At 37.7% G+C, this 19747-nt stretch overlaps 1 protein-coding gene across 3 annotated transcripts in view; it reads left to right on the forward strand.

Annotated features, from left to right (window-relative positions):
* The window catches only part of LOC115217025 (protein MON2 homolog), a 794357-nt gene that overhangs the window by 111361 nt on the left and 663249 nt on the right, over positions 1-19747 (forward strand). For all 3 annotated transcript variants that reach the window (XM_036507025.1, XM_029786561.2, XM_036507026.1), the window contains one exon: positions 3300-3502. In XM_036507025.1, the coding sequence (XP_036362918.1) occupies positions 3300-3502 (203 nt within the window). The remainder of the gene's footprint in view (positions 1-3299; positions 3503-19747) is intronic.

Genomic DNA, 19747 nt, shown 5'->3' on the forward strand with positions numbered 1-19747 from the left:
TACTTCCACTCACAGCCTTCACTCACTACTGCCACTCACAGACTCCACTCACTGCTGCCACTCACAGCCTCCACTCACTACTGCCCCTCACAAGCTCCACTCACTGCTTCCATCACTACTGCCACTCACAGACTCCACTCACCATCTGCATTCTCATCATCATCAACATTGTTTTAACATTCCCCTTTCCATATTTGAATGTATTGAATTCCTTGTTGAGCAATGCCTTCCTCGTCGGGGCTTGTCTCCTTGGCGTATAGGTTTCCCACCTGGACGGGACGCCGGTCCGTCGCAGGTGAGCTGCAAGATGCAGGAGGAAAGAGTGAGAGAAAGTTGTGGCGAATGAGTGAGCAGAAGTTCGCCATTACCTTCTGCCGGAGCTGCGTGGAGCTTAGGTGTTTCGCTCATAAACACACACATCGCCCGGTCTGAGATTCGAACCCATGATCCCTCAACCACAAATCCGCTGCTCTAACCACTAGGCCATGTGCCTCCAGTATGTCCTATGCTTTCCCTAATTGTTTTAGATATCTTTGTAGTTGTAAACTGAATTAGACACCCTCCTGGTCCCCCTCCTACCTCTTGAGGCAGTGGAGCATCCCCAGCATGTGGCAGCTGGAGGGAAAGAGAGGTGCACCAATAAATACTACGTTGATACTCCTCTTCAGCTGGTTAGACTGAAACAGGAAAAGAGAAAAAAAAAATTCCTGTCCAGGAATTGAACTGTGACCTTAAGATCATAAGCCCAGCACCTTAACCATCAGGCCATGCACCTATAGAGATAAATAGAAAATGAAGAAAAGAGGATGAAGGGAAGCCTTATATAAAATCACTTAGATTTTATATATACTCTTTACTCTTTTACTTGTTTCAGTCATTTGACTGCGGCCATGCTGGAGCACCGCCTTTAGTCGAGCAAATCGACCCCGGGACTTATTCTTTGTAAACCCAGTACTTATTCTATCGGTCTCTTTTGCCGAACTGCTAAATGACAGGGACGTAAACACACCAGCATCGGTTGTCAAGCAATGCTAGGGAGACAAACACAGACACACAAACACATACACACACATACATATATACATATATACGACAGGCTTCTTTCAGTTTCCGTCTACCAAATCCACTCACAAGGCATTGGTCGGCCCGAGGCTATAGCAGAAGACACTTGCCCAAGATGCCACGCAGTGGGACTGAACCCGGAACCATGTGGCTGGTTAGCAAGCTACTTACCACACAGCCACTCCTGCGCCTATGCTGTTGATGATATTTGAACATGGGATGTTATTTTGGTTTCTCAGTTAAGAATCTATTATTATTCATTATCAAATATTTTCTTGGTCTTCTTTCCTTGGTCTTCTTTTCTGTGATTCCTCTGATGCTTTTGTGCCGTGTCAGTTCTAAGACAGCTTTACATATTCACTGCTGAACAGGTCGTTATTCTCGGAACCCCAGTAAAACGAGTGAAAATAGATTGATAGCCGATTTCACAATGGAAATATTGAAACATATAACTATATTAAGAATTTTATGATGACATATTCATTGTTGAATAATTTGTTATGTAATAAAAGGTGCTTCGGGCAAATTAAATTGATGGCCATTTCAAAGTTGATGTGTGGCTCTATTATATTTTATAATTACAACTTCAAATGTTGTAGCCGTGAAATCAGTCTGGGGTGTTATTGATGACTGTGTTCTTTCAGACTTGCTTTCTAATATCTTTCCCAACTTAAAAGTATTTTAAATCATTAATTTTTTTTTTGAAAAAGAAAATGAAATTGTTTCACCTTTTGTCTTCGTTACAAATTATTAATTGATCATTCGGAATGGCGAAATCTGGTTTCGTGACTCTTTGAACAATTGGTCTTTCTTCACTGTCCAAATTTTTTTCCTTTTCCTATGTTTCATTCTCCAAGTCCTTCCATCTGTTTGTGTGAATTTGTGTAATACTTCCAAATCAATCAAACTTTCTCTCTCCTCACATATTTTTGTTTAATCTTTGTAATACTGAATCTGTTTACAGTACCTTGCACTGAAATATATGTATGTATGTATGTGTGTGCATACATAGAATGCTGTATAAACATGAAAGAATAAATCCACAGCAATTAAGAGCTCAATTAACAACAGGTCATTAAACTCCCAGAGGTTATTTCAAGGCAGTAAATCCAAATATGACAGACTTGCATCCATATAAATCTTTGGCTAAAACGTTTTTAAGAGCAACTTATTTAGCATAAACACATGCTACTTTGTCATATTCATGAGTGTTGATTTAAATTAATTTAATTCAAGTTAATTATGTATCACAATTATGTAATTGTACTTTTTCTCTTAATGAAACAGCTGTTGAATACAGACTTTAAGTCTGGATTATATCTGCAATTTATGCTTGTTTTGCTAAATGTATGTGTATGTATGTATATATATATGTATCATCTTCATCATCATCATCATCATCATCGTTTAATGTCTGTTTTCCATCTGGCAGTGTTTCTACAGCTGGATGCCCTTCCTAATGCCAACCACTCCGAGAGTGTAGTGGGTGCTTTTTACATGCCACCAGCACGAGGGCCAGAGGAGCTGTCATCGACCACGATCAGATGGTGCTTTTTATGTGCCACCGGCCCGGAAGCCAGTCAAAACGGCACTGGCATCGGCCAAGTTCTGATGGTGCTTTTTATGTGCTACCGGCACGAAGTTCACAACTACAATTTCCATTTGATTTGATATTGCTGTTGATGTTGATGTACTTGACTCAATAGGTCTCCTCAAGCACAGCATGTCACCCTATGATCCAAGGTACTTTTGAGTGGGCTGGTTATGCAAAACTGATGTAGGTTACAGCTGTGGACTCACTTTATTTGCTGGGTCTTCTCAGTCACAGCATACCTCCAGAGGTCTCAGTCTTTTGTCATTGCCTCTGTAAGGCCCAACATTCGAAGGTCATGCTTCACTACCTCAACAAATATATTTCACATGGTTCAAACATTATCTGATATAAAACTGGGTAAGCTTTCTTAAGTTGGACAGATATGGTTATTAGATCAAGGGTTCACAACCTACCCAGTTTCAACACAGACGGGGCTGTTCATGACTCGGTTGTGAACACCTTAGCCTGGATTAAAACTCAGAGTAGATCGTTAACTTGTGCTATAATACACAAACAAGCATTTGATGATAGTGAGGATGTATGCATGTGTTTATATACACACATCTTAAGGATGTGTCTCATGTTTCAATTCTATATGCAATGCTAATAATTAATGTTTCTCGTTAATTTCTCTTCGTTACAGTACTGATGAGAGTGCAACTGAATCCATATTAAAGTCACAACAGATCTATGCAAGTCTTTGCGGAAAGATGTCCCTCAATACAGCCAGGGATGCATTCATCACAGCACTTTGTAAAGCATCGTTGCCTCCACATTATGCCCTGACGATACTCAATACGAACCCATCTGCTGGGGATTCAAATACTGCTGCTTCGCCACCCAAAGGTAATGCAAAACCACAATTTCACACATTTAATATCATTTCTCTTTATAGCAGTGAGCTGACATAAACATTAGCACACCGGGTGAAATGCTCACCCTGAGTTCAAATTCTGCTGCGGTCGACTTTGCTTTCATCCTTTCAGGGTCGGTAAATTAAGTACCAGTTGCATACTGGGGTTGATCTAATTGACTAGACCCCTCCCCCCAAATTTCAGGCCTTGTGCCTAGAGTAGAAAAGAATATTATTTCTCTTTATGTCAGCGAGCTGGCAGAAATGTTAGCACGCTGGGCGAAATGCTTAGCAGTATTTCTTCTGTCTTTATGTTCTGAGTTCAAATTCTGCCGAGGTCGACTTTGCCTTTCATCTTTTCGGGGTCAATAAATGAAGTGCCAATTGTATACCGGGGTCAATCTAATTGACTGGACCCTCCCCCAAAATTTTGAGCCTTGTGCCTAAAGTAGAAAAGAATATTATTTCTCTTTCCAAAGTAGTGAGCTGACGGAGTCTTTACCTTACTGGTCAGAATTTTATTCCGTTTCTACCTCATCTTTTACATACCAAACAATATTATAAGTAGGAGGCAGGTGATAACGAGCTGGCAGTTTTGCATCCCGACACTTGGTTCTTCGATGCTGTTAGTTCACTCTTTTGCAGGCGTTCAAACCAGATCCTCCCCCTCCCCCAGTTCTATCCTGAACTACATTTATTTTTCCTACAGACATTCAGGCTCAGCATCAGTCGTAGCAGTCGCAGCTCCAAGACTAACAGATTCCTATTTTCCAAAAGATCTTTATCGATGCTGCCTCTTTCACTCGAACTCTCCGTTTGCCCTCCACCTTTAAAATATATTTTTAGTCATGAAAAATTTGGAGACTATTCAACTTGTTAACTTCATTTAATTAGTATTATAAATGGCTTAATTAGCCATGTTGTCTTCGGTTTATTTCAGTCTGAATAAGTTGTAATTAACAAGGAAAAACCTGAGATATTTGATGTTCTGAAAAACCTGAGATTTTTGAAATGTTATAACATTTTTGGTTTATTAAAGACAAATTGTTCTTAGAGTTAATAATACAATTTTTGCTAATTTAATAACAGTTAAATAAAAATTTGAAATTAACTTATTAAAAAACAAAACCAATTTTGTAAAATTGCAGTGATCTGCATGTGAGTCTTGATCAGGTCTGACAGATAAATAGAAGGGCTGTTTCTGTGAGCCCCTTTTGTAGATGACCTCAGCAACGATTGATAGTGTCTTCTTTATCACAACTGGTATGTTTAACACATTTTGGGCAAGACCATAATAATGTTTATTCCAGTGTATATGGTGACTGAGGACTTGGTACAAGGGATGAAGAATCCAAGCTATTGGGGTTCTGTGATGCAAATATGGTAACCCCTTGCAACACTGGCTGTAGGAAAGCTGCCAGCCAACTAATTAATTTCCTTTCAAACAGGTGGAAAGGAAATAATATACGCAACTAGTTGTGATTACTACATTTTTGTTTAGTGAAGAATGTACCACTCACCTTAAACTAGGGATTAATGGCATCAGAGTAAGAGCCTGAAAGACACTAAATGCACAAGGAAGATTGTTGCCATAGTAATGAAGCTAAAGCACACAGAGTGAAGCCACTTGGCACACCTGCTCAGAGGCTAGGAGTGGCTGTGTGGTAAGTAGCTTGCTTACCAACCACATGGTTCCAGGTTCAATCCCATTGCGTGGCACCTTGGGCAAGTGTCTTCTACTATAGCCTCGGGCCGACCAAAGCCTTGTGAGTGGATTTGGTAGACGGAAACTGAAAGAAGTCCGTCGTATATATGTATATATATATATATATATGTGTATGTGTGCGTGTGTGTTTGTGTGTCTGTATTTGTCCCCCTAGCATTGCTTGACAACCGATGCTGGTGTGTTTATGTTCCCATAACTTAGCAGTTTGGCAAAAGAGACCGATAGAATAAGTACTAGACTTCCAAAGAATAAGTCCTGGGGTTGACTTGCTTGACTAACGGCCATGCTCCAGCATGGCTGCAGTCAAATGACTGAAATAAGTAAAAGAGTAAAAGAGTTCTCAACACAATCGAGGAGATATTGTGCAACTGAAACCTGGGTGTCTTTTTGGTCAGCTGAAAGCAGTTTTGGCATAAACTTGGCAGACATGTGTTTCATATCAAAATCTTCTGTGATAATGGGTTGAACTGAACAGTAAGTGATTTGACAATTTCCCCTTACAGCTGCACACACATTTACCATGTTTTTCTCAGTTCTGCTGGTTACAGGTCTCCTGGAACATTTGTCAATATCGACATTTTTTCGGCCATCTTGGAAACATCTGAACCACTCGTACACTTGTGTGCGGCTCATACACTCTTCTCCATACACTTTCTGCAACTTTGCATAGGCCTCTGAGGCAGGTGTCACCATGACAGCTTTCTCTGTCATGGTCAATGTGACAATCACATGCTACACACCTTCCTTCCAAGCACTGCTGTAAACAGCGGAAGTGAGCTAAAATGTTAAAACTTAGTGCGCATTCACAGCAGAGTCCTAGGTCAATCTGTGCCAAGCAGCTTCACTCTGCATGCTTTAGCTTCATTACTATGGCAACAGTCCGGATACTTATTGATCAGGCCTCGTATGGAAGTGGAAAGCTCTATTGGTGAAATGTAGTTACGAAGGCGTAATGGGTGATGCATATGTGAAGAAAGAAGAGTTAGAGATCTCTAGTATGGAAGGAAATAGGGAGTTTCTTTGAGACAACTTGCCATGAGTTAAAGACCAGATCCGGATCTGTGGATGGCGTAAGGTTGTAGCCAGATGGAACATGACATGGTTACGAAACGATGCTGTAAATAGAGCCACAGAAGCTAAGAAACAGTCCTGGAAAGATAAGAAGAGAGTAGAGAGGAAGAAACAGTAGAGAAGCCTGACATTAAGTATTTGTAACAAGGAAAGAAGTTGAAAGTGAGAGGTTTGCCAATATTCTGTGATGCAGCGTGGAATTTTGCATGCAGTTGGTGTCTATTGGAACTCTTGTTTGCAATAACTCTAAGGAATTTGAGATTAGAAGTTCATGGGAAGTCTTCTATGCCAGTCATTTAGTTTTCAGAGACCAGTTTATATAAACAGTTACAGAAATTATTCTGAACAGGAAAATGGAGAGAATTGGAAAGCCTCAGAATATAGTTATGAAGGGCAAAAATTTTAATTAAAAAGGAAGTAAGCATGTTTGTACAAGCATCAAAGATGTGGCCATGCTTATTATGTTGATAAGGAGTAGAAGAGGGAACTCTGTGCAGGGTATAAAATGTAAAATTATGGCTATATAAGTAAAGCTGTGGAATCACAGGCTGTCATATGAAACGGTAAATCCATAGTAGTAGCAAGGAGTCAGAACACACACAAAATAAATTCTTTAATATTCTTCAAAGACTTTGCAGAGGCAGCTGATTGCTTCTAGGACACACATGAAATAAATTTGTTAATATTCTTCAAGGGCTTTGCAGAGGTAGCTGATTGCTTCTAGGACACACATGAAATAAATTCGTTAATATTCTTCAAGGGCTTTGCAGAGGTAGCTGATTGCTTCTAGGACACACATGAAATAAATTCTTTAATATTCTTCAAGGGCTTTGCAGAGGTAGCTGATTGCTTCTGTTACCTTTGTGATCTAATTACCTGTAGAGATGAATGACCATTGAAGGCATTGAATGAGAAAAAAAAATGAGGAGAGCTGGAAAGAAAAGAGTTGAGCAGACTCCACGAGAGGTGTGCATGAATGGTAAGGCATAAATGTGGTGAGAGTAAAACTGGGTACAAAAGGAATTGGATGCAGTGTGCAAGAGAAATAACACATTTGTACAGACATGATGATGATGATCATCATCATCGTTTAACGTCCGTTTTCCATGCTAGCATGGGTTGGACAGTTCGACCGGGGTCTGGGAAGACAGGAGGCTGCACCAGGCTCCAGTCTGATCTGGCAGTGTTTCTACAGCTGGATGCCCTTCCTAACGCCAATCACTCTATGAGTGTAGTGGGTGCTTTTTACATGCCACTGGCACAGGTGCCAGGGGAGGCTGGCAACGGCCACGATTGGTTGGTGCTTTTTATGTGCCACCGGCATGGAAGCCAGTCAAGGTGGCACTGGCATCAACCACGTATGGATGGTGCTTTTTATATGTCACCAGCACAGGTGTCAGGGTAGGTTGGCAACGGCCACGATCTGTATGGAAAATGAATAATGGGTAAAGAAATGTCCAGTAAGTCTAAGTGGTTGGATTCTGTGAAGGAGTAAGACTTGAGAAATACATTGAAGGGGAGAAAGCTGATCTCAGGAGGGTAAACGTAGTGAATGAAATTACAAAAAAATGCAACAGTTGGGCTGCTTGATGAATAGGTTATGCACAACAGCAGATTAAAATGAAATAACATTGGGAGTTTTCATTGATCTCAGCAAGGCATTTGATAACTATACCAATTGACATTTTACTGAAAAAAGTGGAATTCATAGAGATAAGAGGTAAACAACTGGAACTAGAAGAGGTAAAGAATTGGAAATAGAAACTACTTGCAGAATAGAAAGCAATGTGTTATTTAATGAAACATTGTCAGGGGACGACAGTGTAAACTGTGTTTGGCCCTGTGCTGCCTGACTGGCCCCCGTGCCGGTGGCACAAAAAAAGCACCCACTACACTCTTGGAGTGGTTGGCATTAGGAATGGCATCTAGCTGTAGAAACCTTGCCAGATCAGACTGGAGCCTGGTGCAGCCTTCTGGCTCACCGGTCCTCAGTCAAACCGTCCAACCCATGCCAGCATGGAAAACGGACGTTAAACAATGATGATGATGATGATGAGATTGATGATGATGATGATGATGATGACGATGGTGGTGGTGGTGGTGGTGATGATGATGATGATAAATGACCTACCTAATATAAATATTAAAAAAATGTGAAATTCTTATGTTTGTTGATGATATGAGTATTTATGTATGAGGTTTGGTCCCTTGGAGAACTGATCTCAACTATGAATGCCATTATGAATGATGTACTGGAATGGTTGAGACTTAATAGACTGTCATTAGATATTGGATAAAACCAATTAGGTTGTTTTTAAGCCAGCACAGAAGAATATTGATTTGGTAAATGAAGTAATGATAAATGGTTCCCCCTGTAAAAAGGGTTAATTGCATTAAATTTTTGGGTGTAACAATTAATGAAGATCTGAGTTGGAAGAGTCATGATGAAGAAGGGGCCAATAAAATGTCATGATTGATAGGGATTACTTTTAAAATACGGCCCTTTGTGAATAACAAAGCTTTACTTACATTGTACGACTCCTTAATGTATCCAATTATGATTTACGTGAATGTAGTCTGGTGTAACAAACACAATTATTTGATAAATAAAATATTTTTGTATAAAAAAAAAGTACTTTAGAATATTGGGTGGTATGCATTGCTTAGCACATACTGGTCCACATTTTAAGAAATATAAAATCTCAACTATATTTAAAATCAATGGAAAAAGGTTGTCCTTCTTTGCCCATAAACGGCAACTTGACATGTATCAGCCTTTCCTCTCACAAAAAAAAAATATATAGAAATGACAAACTTTGAAGTCAGTCACTGGGAAAGTGAAGATCAAAATAATTTGTTTGTTTTAAGAATTAATCGTAATAGATTTAAAAAACATGCTAGATCATCCATCATGCTCAGTTTACAATAGTCAACTTGACGAAATCAAAACCATTAAAAATATAGATTTAAAGGTAAACTTGATTGTGCCACTGGAATACATAACAGAAATTGGTTAGCTCAATTCCATCTTCTCTTGTTTTATTTGTTAAGGAATGGCCTTCGTCTCCTACAGTATGTACACGCCGGAGGTCTTGGTAGTAAATGTTAGTTTGCATTCATCAAAATTGAACCAAATTCAATGACTGGCACCTGTACCAGTGGAGCACTGACAGCTCCATCTGAGCGGGATCACTGCCAGAGCAGCTGTCTGGCTTCTGTGCCGGTGGGGATGTAAAAAGCACCATTCGAGTGTGATCATTACCAGTGTTGCCTTACTGGCACTTGTGCCGGTGGCACGTGAACAAAACATTTGAGCGAGGTCATTGTCAGTGCCGCTGGACTGGCTCCTGTGCAGGTGGCACATAAATAACACCATTTGAGCATGGCTGTTGCCAGTACCGCCTGATTTGCCCTCATGCAGGTGGCACGTAAAAGCACCCACTGCACTCTCAGAGTGGTTGGCATTAGGAAGGGCATCCAGCTGTAGAAACTCTGCCAGATTAGATTGGAGCCTGGTGCAGCCATCTGGTTCGCCAGACCTCAGTCAAATCGTCCAACCCATGCCAGCATGGAAAGCGGACGTTAAACGATGATGATGATGATGATGATTGCAAGTCGACATGTTACTTGAAGTGCTCTAACACTTTTCAAATCGCCATGTAATGTTTGATACCGTATGTCTGCACTAACTGATGCGTCTCATTGTTGCAGATAGGTTGTGCGTCAAAGGATCAACATCCTCATTGCGTATTGTAGCCTCATAGCCATAAATAAAGAATAAAATAAAATATGTGCTGGAAAAGATCCAGCCTGGAAGAGAACAGATGTAAAATTGATACTGGATAATGTTGGTCTACGTGATGTTTAAATTGAAAGATATTATGGTTTAATAGGTGGAATTATGAAAATCAAAAGATTGAATAAAATAACATAAAAATGAAGTGGAAAAATAGCTAAATTATGTATGATGCAGAATTGCTTATTTTTCAATTATTCAAAATATCTTTGTAAGAAGGAAAGCTCGTTAAAAGGTAAAAGTTCACAAGTTTAATATAAATTACATAACAGGAAAGAAAAAAAATAATATTTCGAACAGGTTTTCGTTAGAAACACTTAACATATTAAGGCAAAAGTTTGTAAAAAAAATTAAACCATTTGTGGTGGTTTTATTTGGAAATCTATAAGTAATTGCTGAATAATTTTATTGCATAAATAGTTATCCTGTTTCTGTTGTTTTTGTTTTTTCGGTAATTACTTCCTAGTTTTCTCTTTTAGTGGATGTCAATATTTAATGTAAATTACCGTTAAATTATGATTGCTTTTTCGTAAATATTCATTGAAATGTCACTTGTGTTCATTTTAGTGTTGACAAATTTCACGCATTGAAATAAAACAATATTTGTTTTTTGTATCTTTGCATCTAATATTCATGAAACAACCGAATGAAATATTTCCTTATTTGTTTGTGCTGACATCTAGTTTCTGTGGAATCAAATTACTTTGGAAATGGTCACACTGTGACACAGTTTCAGTCTTTAGTCAAGTCTTAACCCTTTCGTTACTGTATTTATTTAGAGATGCTCTGTGTTTCTTTCAATTAATTTTAAATATAACAAAGAATTTAGTAAAATAACTTTATCATTCAGCTAGTGTTAGGAACATAAATTATGACTAAGGTTTGGTAGAAAATTTTAATTGAAAACTTACGAAAACAAAACATTTGTACTCAGAGCCAGAACTGGTTTCAGACAGGTTGGTATCAAAAAGGTTAAGAATTATTTCTCTATTATATATTTTAACCCTTTTGTTACCATATTTCTGTTGAGATGCTCTGTGTTTCTTTCAATTAATTTTAAATATAACAAAGAATTTAGTAAAATAACTTTATCATTCAGCTAGTGTTAGGAACATAAATTGTGACTAAGGTTTGGTAGAAAATTTTAATTGAAAACTTACGAAAACAAAACATTTGTACTCAGAGCCAGAACTGGTTTCAGACAGGTTGGTATCAAAAAGGTTAAGAATTATTTCTCTATTATATATTTTAACCCTTTTGTTACCATATTTCTGTTGAGATGCTCTGTGTTTCTTTCAATTAATTTTAAATATAACAAAGAATTTAGTAAAATAACTTTATCATTCAGCTAGTGTTAGGAACATAAATTGTGACTAAGGTTTGGTAGAAAATTTTAATTGAAAACTTACGAAAACAAAACATTTGTACTCAGAGCCAGAACTGGTTTCAGACAGGTTGGTATCAAAAAGGTTAAGAATTATTTCTCTATTATATATTTTAACCCTTTTGTTACCATATTTCTGTTGAGATGCTCTGTGTTTCTTTCAATTACTTTAAATATAACAAAGAATTTAGTAAAATAACTTAGTTATCATTCAGTGTTAGGAACATAAATTGTGACTAAGTTTTGGTAGAAGATTTTAATTGAAAACTTATGGAAACAAGACATTTGTACTACAGAGCCACAGCCAGTATCAGCTGGGTTGGTAATGAAAGGGACCAAATTTATAGATGCCTTTCAGGTATGGCCTCCTCCTCATTGTTTTGTTGTTATGGAGTAGACTCTGTTGTTTTATTGGTTGAGTGGTTTGGTTTTGCCTTTTGGCAATTAGTTTAGATATAACAGCAGGTTTGTTTGTTGATCATAGTGTTGGTAGTGGTTCTGAGGTTGTTGCTGCTGCAGAATGTTCCATTACATGGTAGTTGTAGTTAGATATAAAGCTGCCAGTGAAGCATCTTCTCACCATTTGAAATGAGATGATGTGGCATACTGCACTCTATGACTAATCATCATCATCAACATCATCATCATCATCATCATCATCACCATCCAGTGTTTTAAATCAGGGTTTTGTCCCTGTTAATGGAGGTGCCTGATCTACCCCAATGCTATTGCAATTGAGGTAGGAAGGTGCAGCCCACCCCAGACTATGGGCTGGCTGGCTGGTGCCCATTCTCTTTTGCTATTATGAGGCTTTTTTGGAGGTGGGTTTTCTATGGGGAGCATGCCCTTGCTTATTCCCAACCTCAGTTTCTAGACATGAGTGGTCCCGAGACCAAGGCCTCTACCACGATTTTTAAGAAATGTGGTGGAAAACTAGCTCAGGAAAGCAAGGATAGGACGCTACTCCCTGAGACCCCTTTCAGAGTCCCCCACCTCTACTAATGCAATTTCTAATCTCTCCTTTTGTTAGCTTTGTCTTGTTAAGGACATAGCAACCTCTCTAGTGCTGGTGTTATGATAATATACACCTGGTATACATGGTAAAGTGGTTGGTAAATGAGTGGAGATTTTGTAGAGTTGGAGGGACCTTTTAGTGCTGTCTAACCTCTTTCGGGCTGGTGCCATAATAAAATGCATCAGTACACTCTGCAAAGTGGTTGGCAAATGAGAAGGGTTGGGAGGATCGTTTAGGCCTGTCTTATTGAGGGCATGACTTTTCCAGTGTTGCTCTGATGATAAATGCACCCAGCAGACTCTGCTAACCCTTTTGCTACTGTATTTCTCTCAACATATGCTGCTTTTGTTTCAATTAATTTCTAAAATAATGAGGAATTTAGTAAAATGACTTTTTCATTATTAAGCTGGGGTCTGGAACAAATTAGCATAAAATTTTGATGAAAGATTATAATTTAAACAACTGTGAGTTGGCGGAAATGTTAGCATGCTGGGCAAAATGCTTAGTGATATTTTGTCAGCCACTGCGTTCTGTGTTCAAATTCCGCCGAGGTCGACTTTGCCTTGTTTGTCCCCTCTGTGTTTCGACCCTTGTAAGTAGTAAAGAAAGAAGATTATAATTTAGACAACTTTAAAATAGTAAATTTCTGTCATAGAACCTGGGCGATCACAGGTGGGTTGGTATTGAAAGGGTTAAGCGGTTGCTGTAAGGAAAGGTATGCAACCATACCAGCCATGCCAAATCAAATGTATGTGTGAAGTATGATCCTCTGATCATACATACGAGATTGTAAATTTGGATAAGATGAAATTTGATGAACCATCTAACCCATGACAGCACGGAAAGCAGATGTAAAAATGATGGTAATGATGTTTGTACACGCTATGAAACAACAGGGGATTGCTTTTGCTTTTATTTCCATCTTGTCTTGCTGTTTTATTACGAGCAAGCAAAACAAGATTTTTGCAGTGATTTTGTTGCAGATGTTAGCATCGGTTTTCCACCATTTGTTGGTGAGGTTGGTTGGGGAGCTGTGCTGGTGGTAGAGAGAAGATCGAAACTGAGTGTTTATGAGAATATTAGCTTCACTCTCTGTCCAATTCTGTTTGCTTCATGCTTCACATGTGTTGCCAACCGTATTTAGAAGATGGTAAACGATCGCATTGGAAGTAACGTACTTCCAATTAATTAGCTAATCAAACGATTTCTATTTCCCCCCATTTTGTTTTCTTTGTGTGGGAGACGGCTTTTCTTTTTCTTTTTTACTGGATTGATTTGGTTGTTTCTTTGCACTCTGGATGTTTATGAACAGTGGTGGGAAGTGATGTTTCGTTAATTAGCATTTAAGCAGTTAATAATGGATTAAAGAGATATTTGTTGTTATAGTTTATTTGTTTGTTTGTTATTTACTTATGTATTTTATCAGATTCATTCTTGCTTGTTTGCACAATTGGTTGTTATGAGAAGCGATGGAGACCGAATCTACTTAAGAATTTATGAATGGGTTATGCAATTAATAATGCATGCGCTGATAATTAGGATTATAAGCATTTAGTGTTTGAGGCAGAAGAGAAAAAAAAAAACATCCAAACATATATATTTGTGAAGAAATGGATGCATGTTTGTTTGTGCGTAAGAACACACACACACACACTTCTTTTCTTTCATCTGTCTCAAGTTATTGAACTTTGGCAATGCTGGGGGCAATATCTTGAATCGTTTATATAATTAAATCATCCTTGGTGCCTATTTTAAGTTGGGTATTTATTGTAGCAATCATTTTTCACCGAATTGCTTGGAGAAGGTGTTATGATAATATGCACCCAGAACACATGGTACCATGAGGTAACAGATATATATATATTTCTTCATTGCCCACAAGGGGCTAAACACAGAGGGGACAAACAAGGACAGAAAAATGGATTAAGTCGATTACATCGACTCCAGTACGTAACTGGTACTTAATTTATCGACACCGAAAGGATGAAAGGCAAAGTTGACCTTGGTAGAATTTGAACCCAGAACGTAAAGGCAGGCGAAATATGACTACGCATTTCGCCCGGCGTGCTAACGTGCCATAGCAACACAAGGAAACACTAACACACACACACACACACACACAAGAGTAGGCGCATAGATGCAAAATAAGGTGGGAAAAAATAGTACTCGACTACCAAAGATTGAGTAACATGCTGTTTATTAAAGCTGAAAACAATTGTGCCCCAGCATGGCCATAGCTCGTGAGCTGAAACTAGATGAAATATAAAAAAAAAGTGTTTCAAGTGACTATTCATCAGAGAGTTGTGGTAATATATATATATATCATCATCATCGTTTAATGTCTGTCTCCCATGCATGCATGCATGGGTAGGATGGTTGACAGGAGCTGTCCAGGTAGAAGACTACCCCTGGCTACTGTATCTGTTTTGGAAGGAGCTTTACAGCTGGATGCCCTTCATAACACCAACTATGCTGCAGAGAAGACTCAGTTCTTTTACAGTTCGTTTTTCACTGCTGAATGTCCTTTCAAATGCCAACCACTTTACAGTGTTGACTGCATGCTTTTTACATAGCACCAGCACTGGTAGGGTCACCAAATTTTATATATATATATATATATATATATATATATATATATATATATATATATATAAAAGCACAATACATGATCAATGCTGATTGGCTCCCGTGCTGGTGACACATAAATAGCTTTATCCAAACGTGAATGATGTCAGGCTCGCCTGACTGGCTCCTGTGTTGGTAGCATGTAAAAAGCACCCACTACACTCTCGGAGTGGTTGCCATTACGAAGGGCAACCAGCTGTAGAAACATTGTCAGGTCAGATTGGAGCCTGGTGCAGCCGCTGGCTCTCCAGACCTCAGTCAAACTGTCCAACCCATGCCAGCATGGAAACGGACATTAAATGATGGTGGTGATGATGATGATGATGATGATGATGATGATGTGTGTGAATACACAATCATCATCATTCAACGTCTGTTTTCCATGCTGGTATGGGTTGGACAGTTTGGCTGAAAACTGGTAAGCTGGAGAGCTGCGTCGGGTTCCAATCTGATGTGGTATGGTTTTCTACAGCTGGATACTTTTCCTAATGCCAACCACTTTAAGAGTGTAATGGGTGCTTTTACATGCCATTGATATATATATGTATATATATATATATATATATATATGTGTGTGTGTGTGTGTGTGTGTGTGTGTTTGTATATATGTATACATATGCACACATGTACACAAACAGAAGTCTGTAGGTATCTGTGCATACATACATCTGCATGTGTGTATGCATATATATGATATATCTATATATGTGTGTGCGTGTGTTTTTTTGTGTTTGTTGATATTTGTATAACGCCCAATGTTCAACAGACTTCGTTCATAATTGTTGACTAACACAATTACCAGACTCGAGTCCTCTGTCCGTCTGTCTGTCCGTACGTACACATGTATGTATGAATGATACAATACAATATGACACCCACACCTACACCCAAACACCTCATGAATTCCTATTCCCTTGTAGGGATATTAAACAATAGCAGCTGAACAACAAACATCTGATAGACAAGCAGGTGGCAGCGTTCATTTGAATAATGATCTTATAATTTAATTCACAAACGATGAATTGATAAATTCTTATATTAAAACGGCACAGAACAGTTTATCATACATATTCAAACAGGAGAAAAATGGCCGAGCAAACAAGTTTTTATTTCCATATTTTTCATAGTTGACATATAAATATATGCGATTGAAAATGTCATGAAGATTAGAAAAGAAATTGTATAAATAGTCTTCAACCTTTTGGTTGTTCTTGAAGAATGGTTCTAGTTAAAGAATTTCTTGGGTCTCTTCTCTTCTCATTCCATCGGAACTTGAGTAACTGTTTTGATTGGTTGCTGTGAGAAAGTCTGTGTTTAACATAATGCTGGATAATATTTCGCTAGTGTATAGCACCATCATCATCATCATTTTGATGTCCATGTTTGCATCAGATCAGATGGTATTTGTTGAGACAGATTTCCCCGTGGATGGATACCCTTCCCCTAGCTAACTCTTACCTGTTTCTTAGCCAGGTGGTATTTCCTCATGACCAGACATGTTGTCACTGAAATGACAGACACTGCTCGAATGATAAGTGATGTTCGTTTTATAGTCTTTGTATGCACAGGCATGTGCATTGCTTTTTCTGTGTCCCTTTCTGTAGAAGAGCGTAGGCTCAAAACATAAAAGACTTTTTCTATTCCTGAGCATTATACTAATACATCTGTTTGTTTTGTACACCACCTGTCTTTGTCTTTTGTTTTTTTTCGTAAACTCTCCCTATATATATATATATATATATATATATATATAGGCTTGTGCACAGAGATAGAGAGAGATAGAGAACAAGCTATTTTCATTTTCCATCTAGCAAAATTCATTTACACACAAGGATTTGATTGGACTGGAGCTGTAGTAGCAGACACTTGACCAAAGTGCCGTTTGGTGGGATCGAACCTGAGACCACAGGGTTGGGTAGTGAACAGATAAAGAGTGAGAGAAATTCAGCAATAATTTCAACACAAACATGTTTTTTTACTCTTGGTAATTTTCCTGTCTCTGTCCATAGTTTCCTCTCCTGAGACCATATTGATTTATATCGTCTGATTGGTCATTTGGAAATACCTTTTTTAACCAATAAGGAAGCACACATGAATCACATGGCCTAAATATTGCTTAGCCTCTGCTATCTTAGAATGAAGAATATGTCAGAAGAGGTGCAACATTTTAGCACGGTTACTCATTATTATTTACTGACTGTCCACAGTGTTTCACTGTTGCTTGCAACATGGCTGTGCACATGTGTTAATGTGTCTAACAAAACAATATATTATTCATCCTTTTGTTACTGCATCCTTTTTGAAATATACTGCCTTTGTATATTCATCATCATCATCATCCTTTAACAACCGCTTTCCATGCTAGCATGGGTTGGACGATTTGACTGAAGACTGGCAAATCAGATGGCTGCACAAGGCTCCAATCTGATCTGGCGGAGTTTCTACAGCTGGATGCCCTTCCTAACGCCAACCACTCCATGAGTGTAGTGGGTGCTTTTAAAGTGCCACCGGCATGAGGGCCAGTGAGGTGGTACCGGCAACGGCCATGCTCGAAAATGGTGTTTTTTATATGTCACCTACACAGGAGTCAGTCCAGCAGCACTGGGAATGACCCCGCTCAAATGTTTTGTTCATGTGCCACCAGCACAAGTGCCAGTGAGGCGACGCTGACAACGATCATTCTCAAATGGTGCTATTTGTGTGCCAGACAGCTGCTCTGGCAGTGATCCCGCTAGGATGGAGCTGTTAGCGCTCCACTGGCATGGGTGCCAGTCATCGAATTTGGTTCAATTTCGATTTCACTTGTCCCAACAGGTCTTTGCAAGCAGAGTTTAGTGTCCAGTGAAGGGAGCTTGGCATATTTTCAAAATAACGAATCAGCTATCAAAATAATTCTGTCATTATTAAACTGGAGTTTGGGATATAAATAAACTTGAAGTTTTGATGGCAGACTTAAATTTAGGTCACTTTAAAAGAAGAAGCTTGCATTATAAAACCAGAGTTATTAAAAGGGTTAACCACAAGGACAAAGAATATAATCTCTCTATATATAAAGTTGAAGTCGAAACTACTAGCGATACTGCTAGTAGTTTATATAGTTATGTAACATACATATATATTAATTTGAATATTTGCCGTATGGATGATTCTTCCATTTTAGGCTCCTTTTGGATACTCTTTGAGAGCACAGTAGCTTCCAAACTAGGTTATTGTAAGGTTTATTTAGAAATATTCAAATTAGCAAAAAAAAAGTAGATACTACCTCATTCCCTAAAACATATCTTCCTTTCTCCAAAATGAAAAGAAATCTTAAGATTATGGGCTGCGTAAATAAGATGGCCTCATGTAATACATAAATCAGCTTGAAAAAAAGCCTGAAATGAAATTTAGCAGTTATTTAAGAAGTAAATCTTTGCTGAAAAATAAATTTTTAAAATATTAGATTTTTTTTTGAAAAAAGAAACCAAAAAATTAATAACTCCAGTTACTCTGTTTAGTGTTAAATATGCAAAACAAGAATTAAAATGTAATCACGATGTAATATATTTAAATTTAATCACTGTTTGGACTTTATACCATTCTGTAAGTTAATTCATTGTGTTCATTCATTGACCTGAAGTTATTTCTAATTTGTTGAACAAGTTTATATGGTCTTTATTATTCTGTAACTATTAGTATAATTACCAAGTTGAATAAAATTTACTTAAAAATGCTTCGAAACGGTTAAAGGTAGATTAAAAGAATGGTTGAGAAGCCAACACAAAATACTGTTTCAAAAAGTCATACATATAACTATGTTGTATAAATATATGTGTGTGTGTGTGAAGGTAAAGGCAAACATATGAAGAGATTCCAAGATGGCAGTCCATCTTCTAGTCCAAGACACAGGAAAATTCAAGAATGAAGGTACGCCAGTAATTAAATGAATGGGTTGGACAGATGTGAAGGTTTTCATCTTAACTACTCCTTATATATTCTTTGGGTCTTCTTGCTTTGCCTTCTCTCTTTCCTTCAGCACCCCATTCTAAAGAACGGTATCTGCAACACCATAATTAACTCCTGCGATTTCTCTGAGCTTCTAATTAATAATTTTAATCACGATCTTATCGTTCTGTTTTGTCATTGTTTTTTTGGTTTTTTTTTCATTTTTGTTCTTTCACTGTTTTCCTCCTTTCACTCTCTCTATATATGTGTGTGTGTGTATATAGGTTTTGCTGTTAAGTGCTTGATGCTAATGATGATGAATAATAATATACTAATTTATTGAAATGTACAGATCGTTAGCAGGCGTTATTATATACATCCACTTATGCTACACGATTTAAGAAGATGGTCTTCCTATTAATTCCTTTTCAATATCTTTTGCACTCTATATATATATATATATATATATATATATATATATATATATATATATATATATATATATATATATATACACACATATATACTCATATATATATATACATATACATACACACACATATATATATATATATATATATACACATATATATATACACACATATATATACATATATATATAAGTATATATATATATACACACACACACATATATATATATATATATACATATGTATATATATATACATATATATAT

The sequence above is a fragment of the Octopus sinensis genome, linkage group LG11 (assembly GCF_006345805.1).
Source record: "Octopus sinensis linkage group LG11, ASM634580v1, whole genome shotgun sequence".
In the NCBI taxonomy this organism is placed as follows: Eukaryota; Metazoa; Mollusca; class Cephalopoda; order Octopoda; family Octopodidae; genus Octopus; species Octopus sinensis.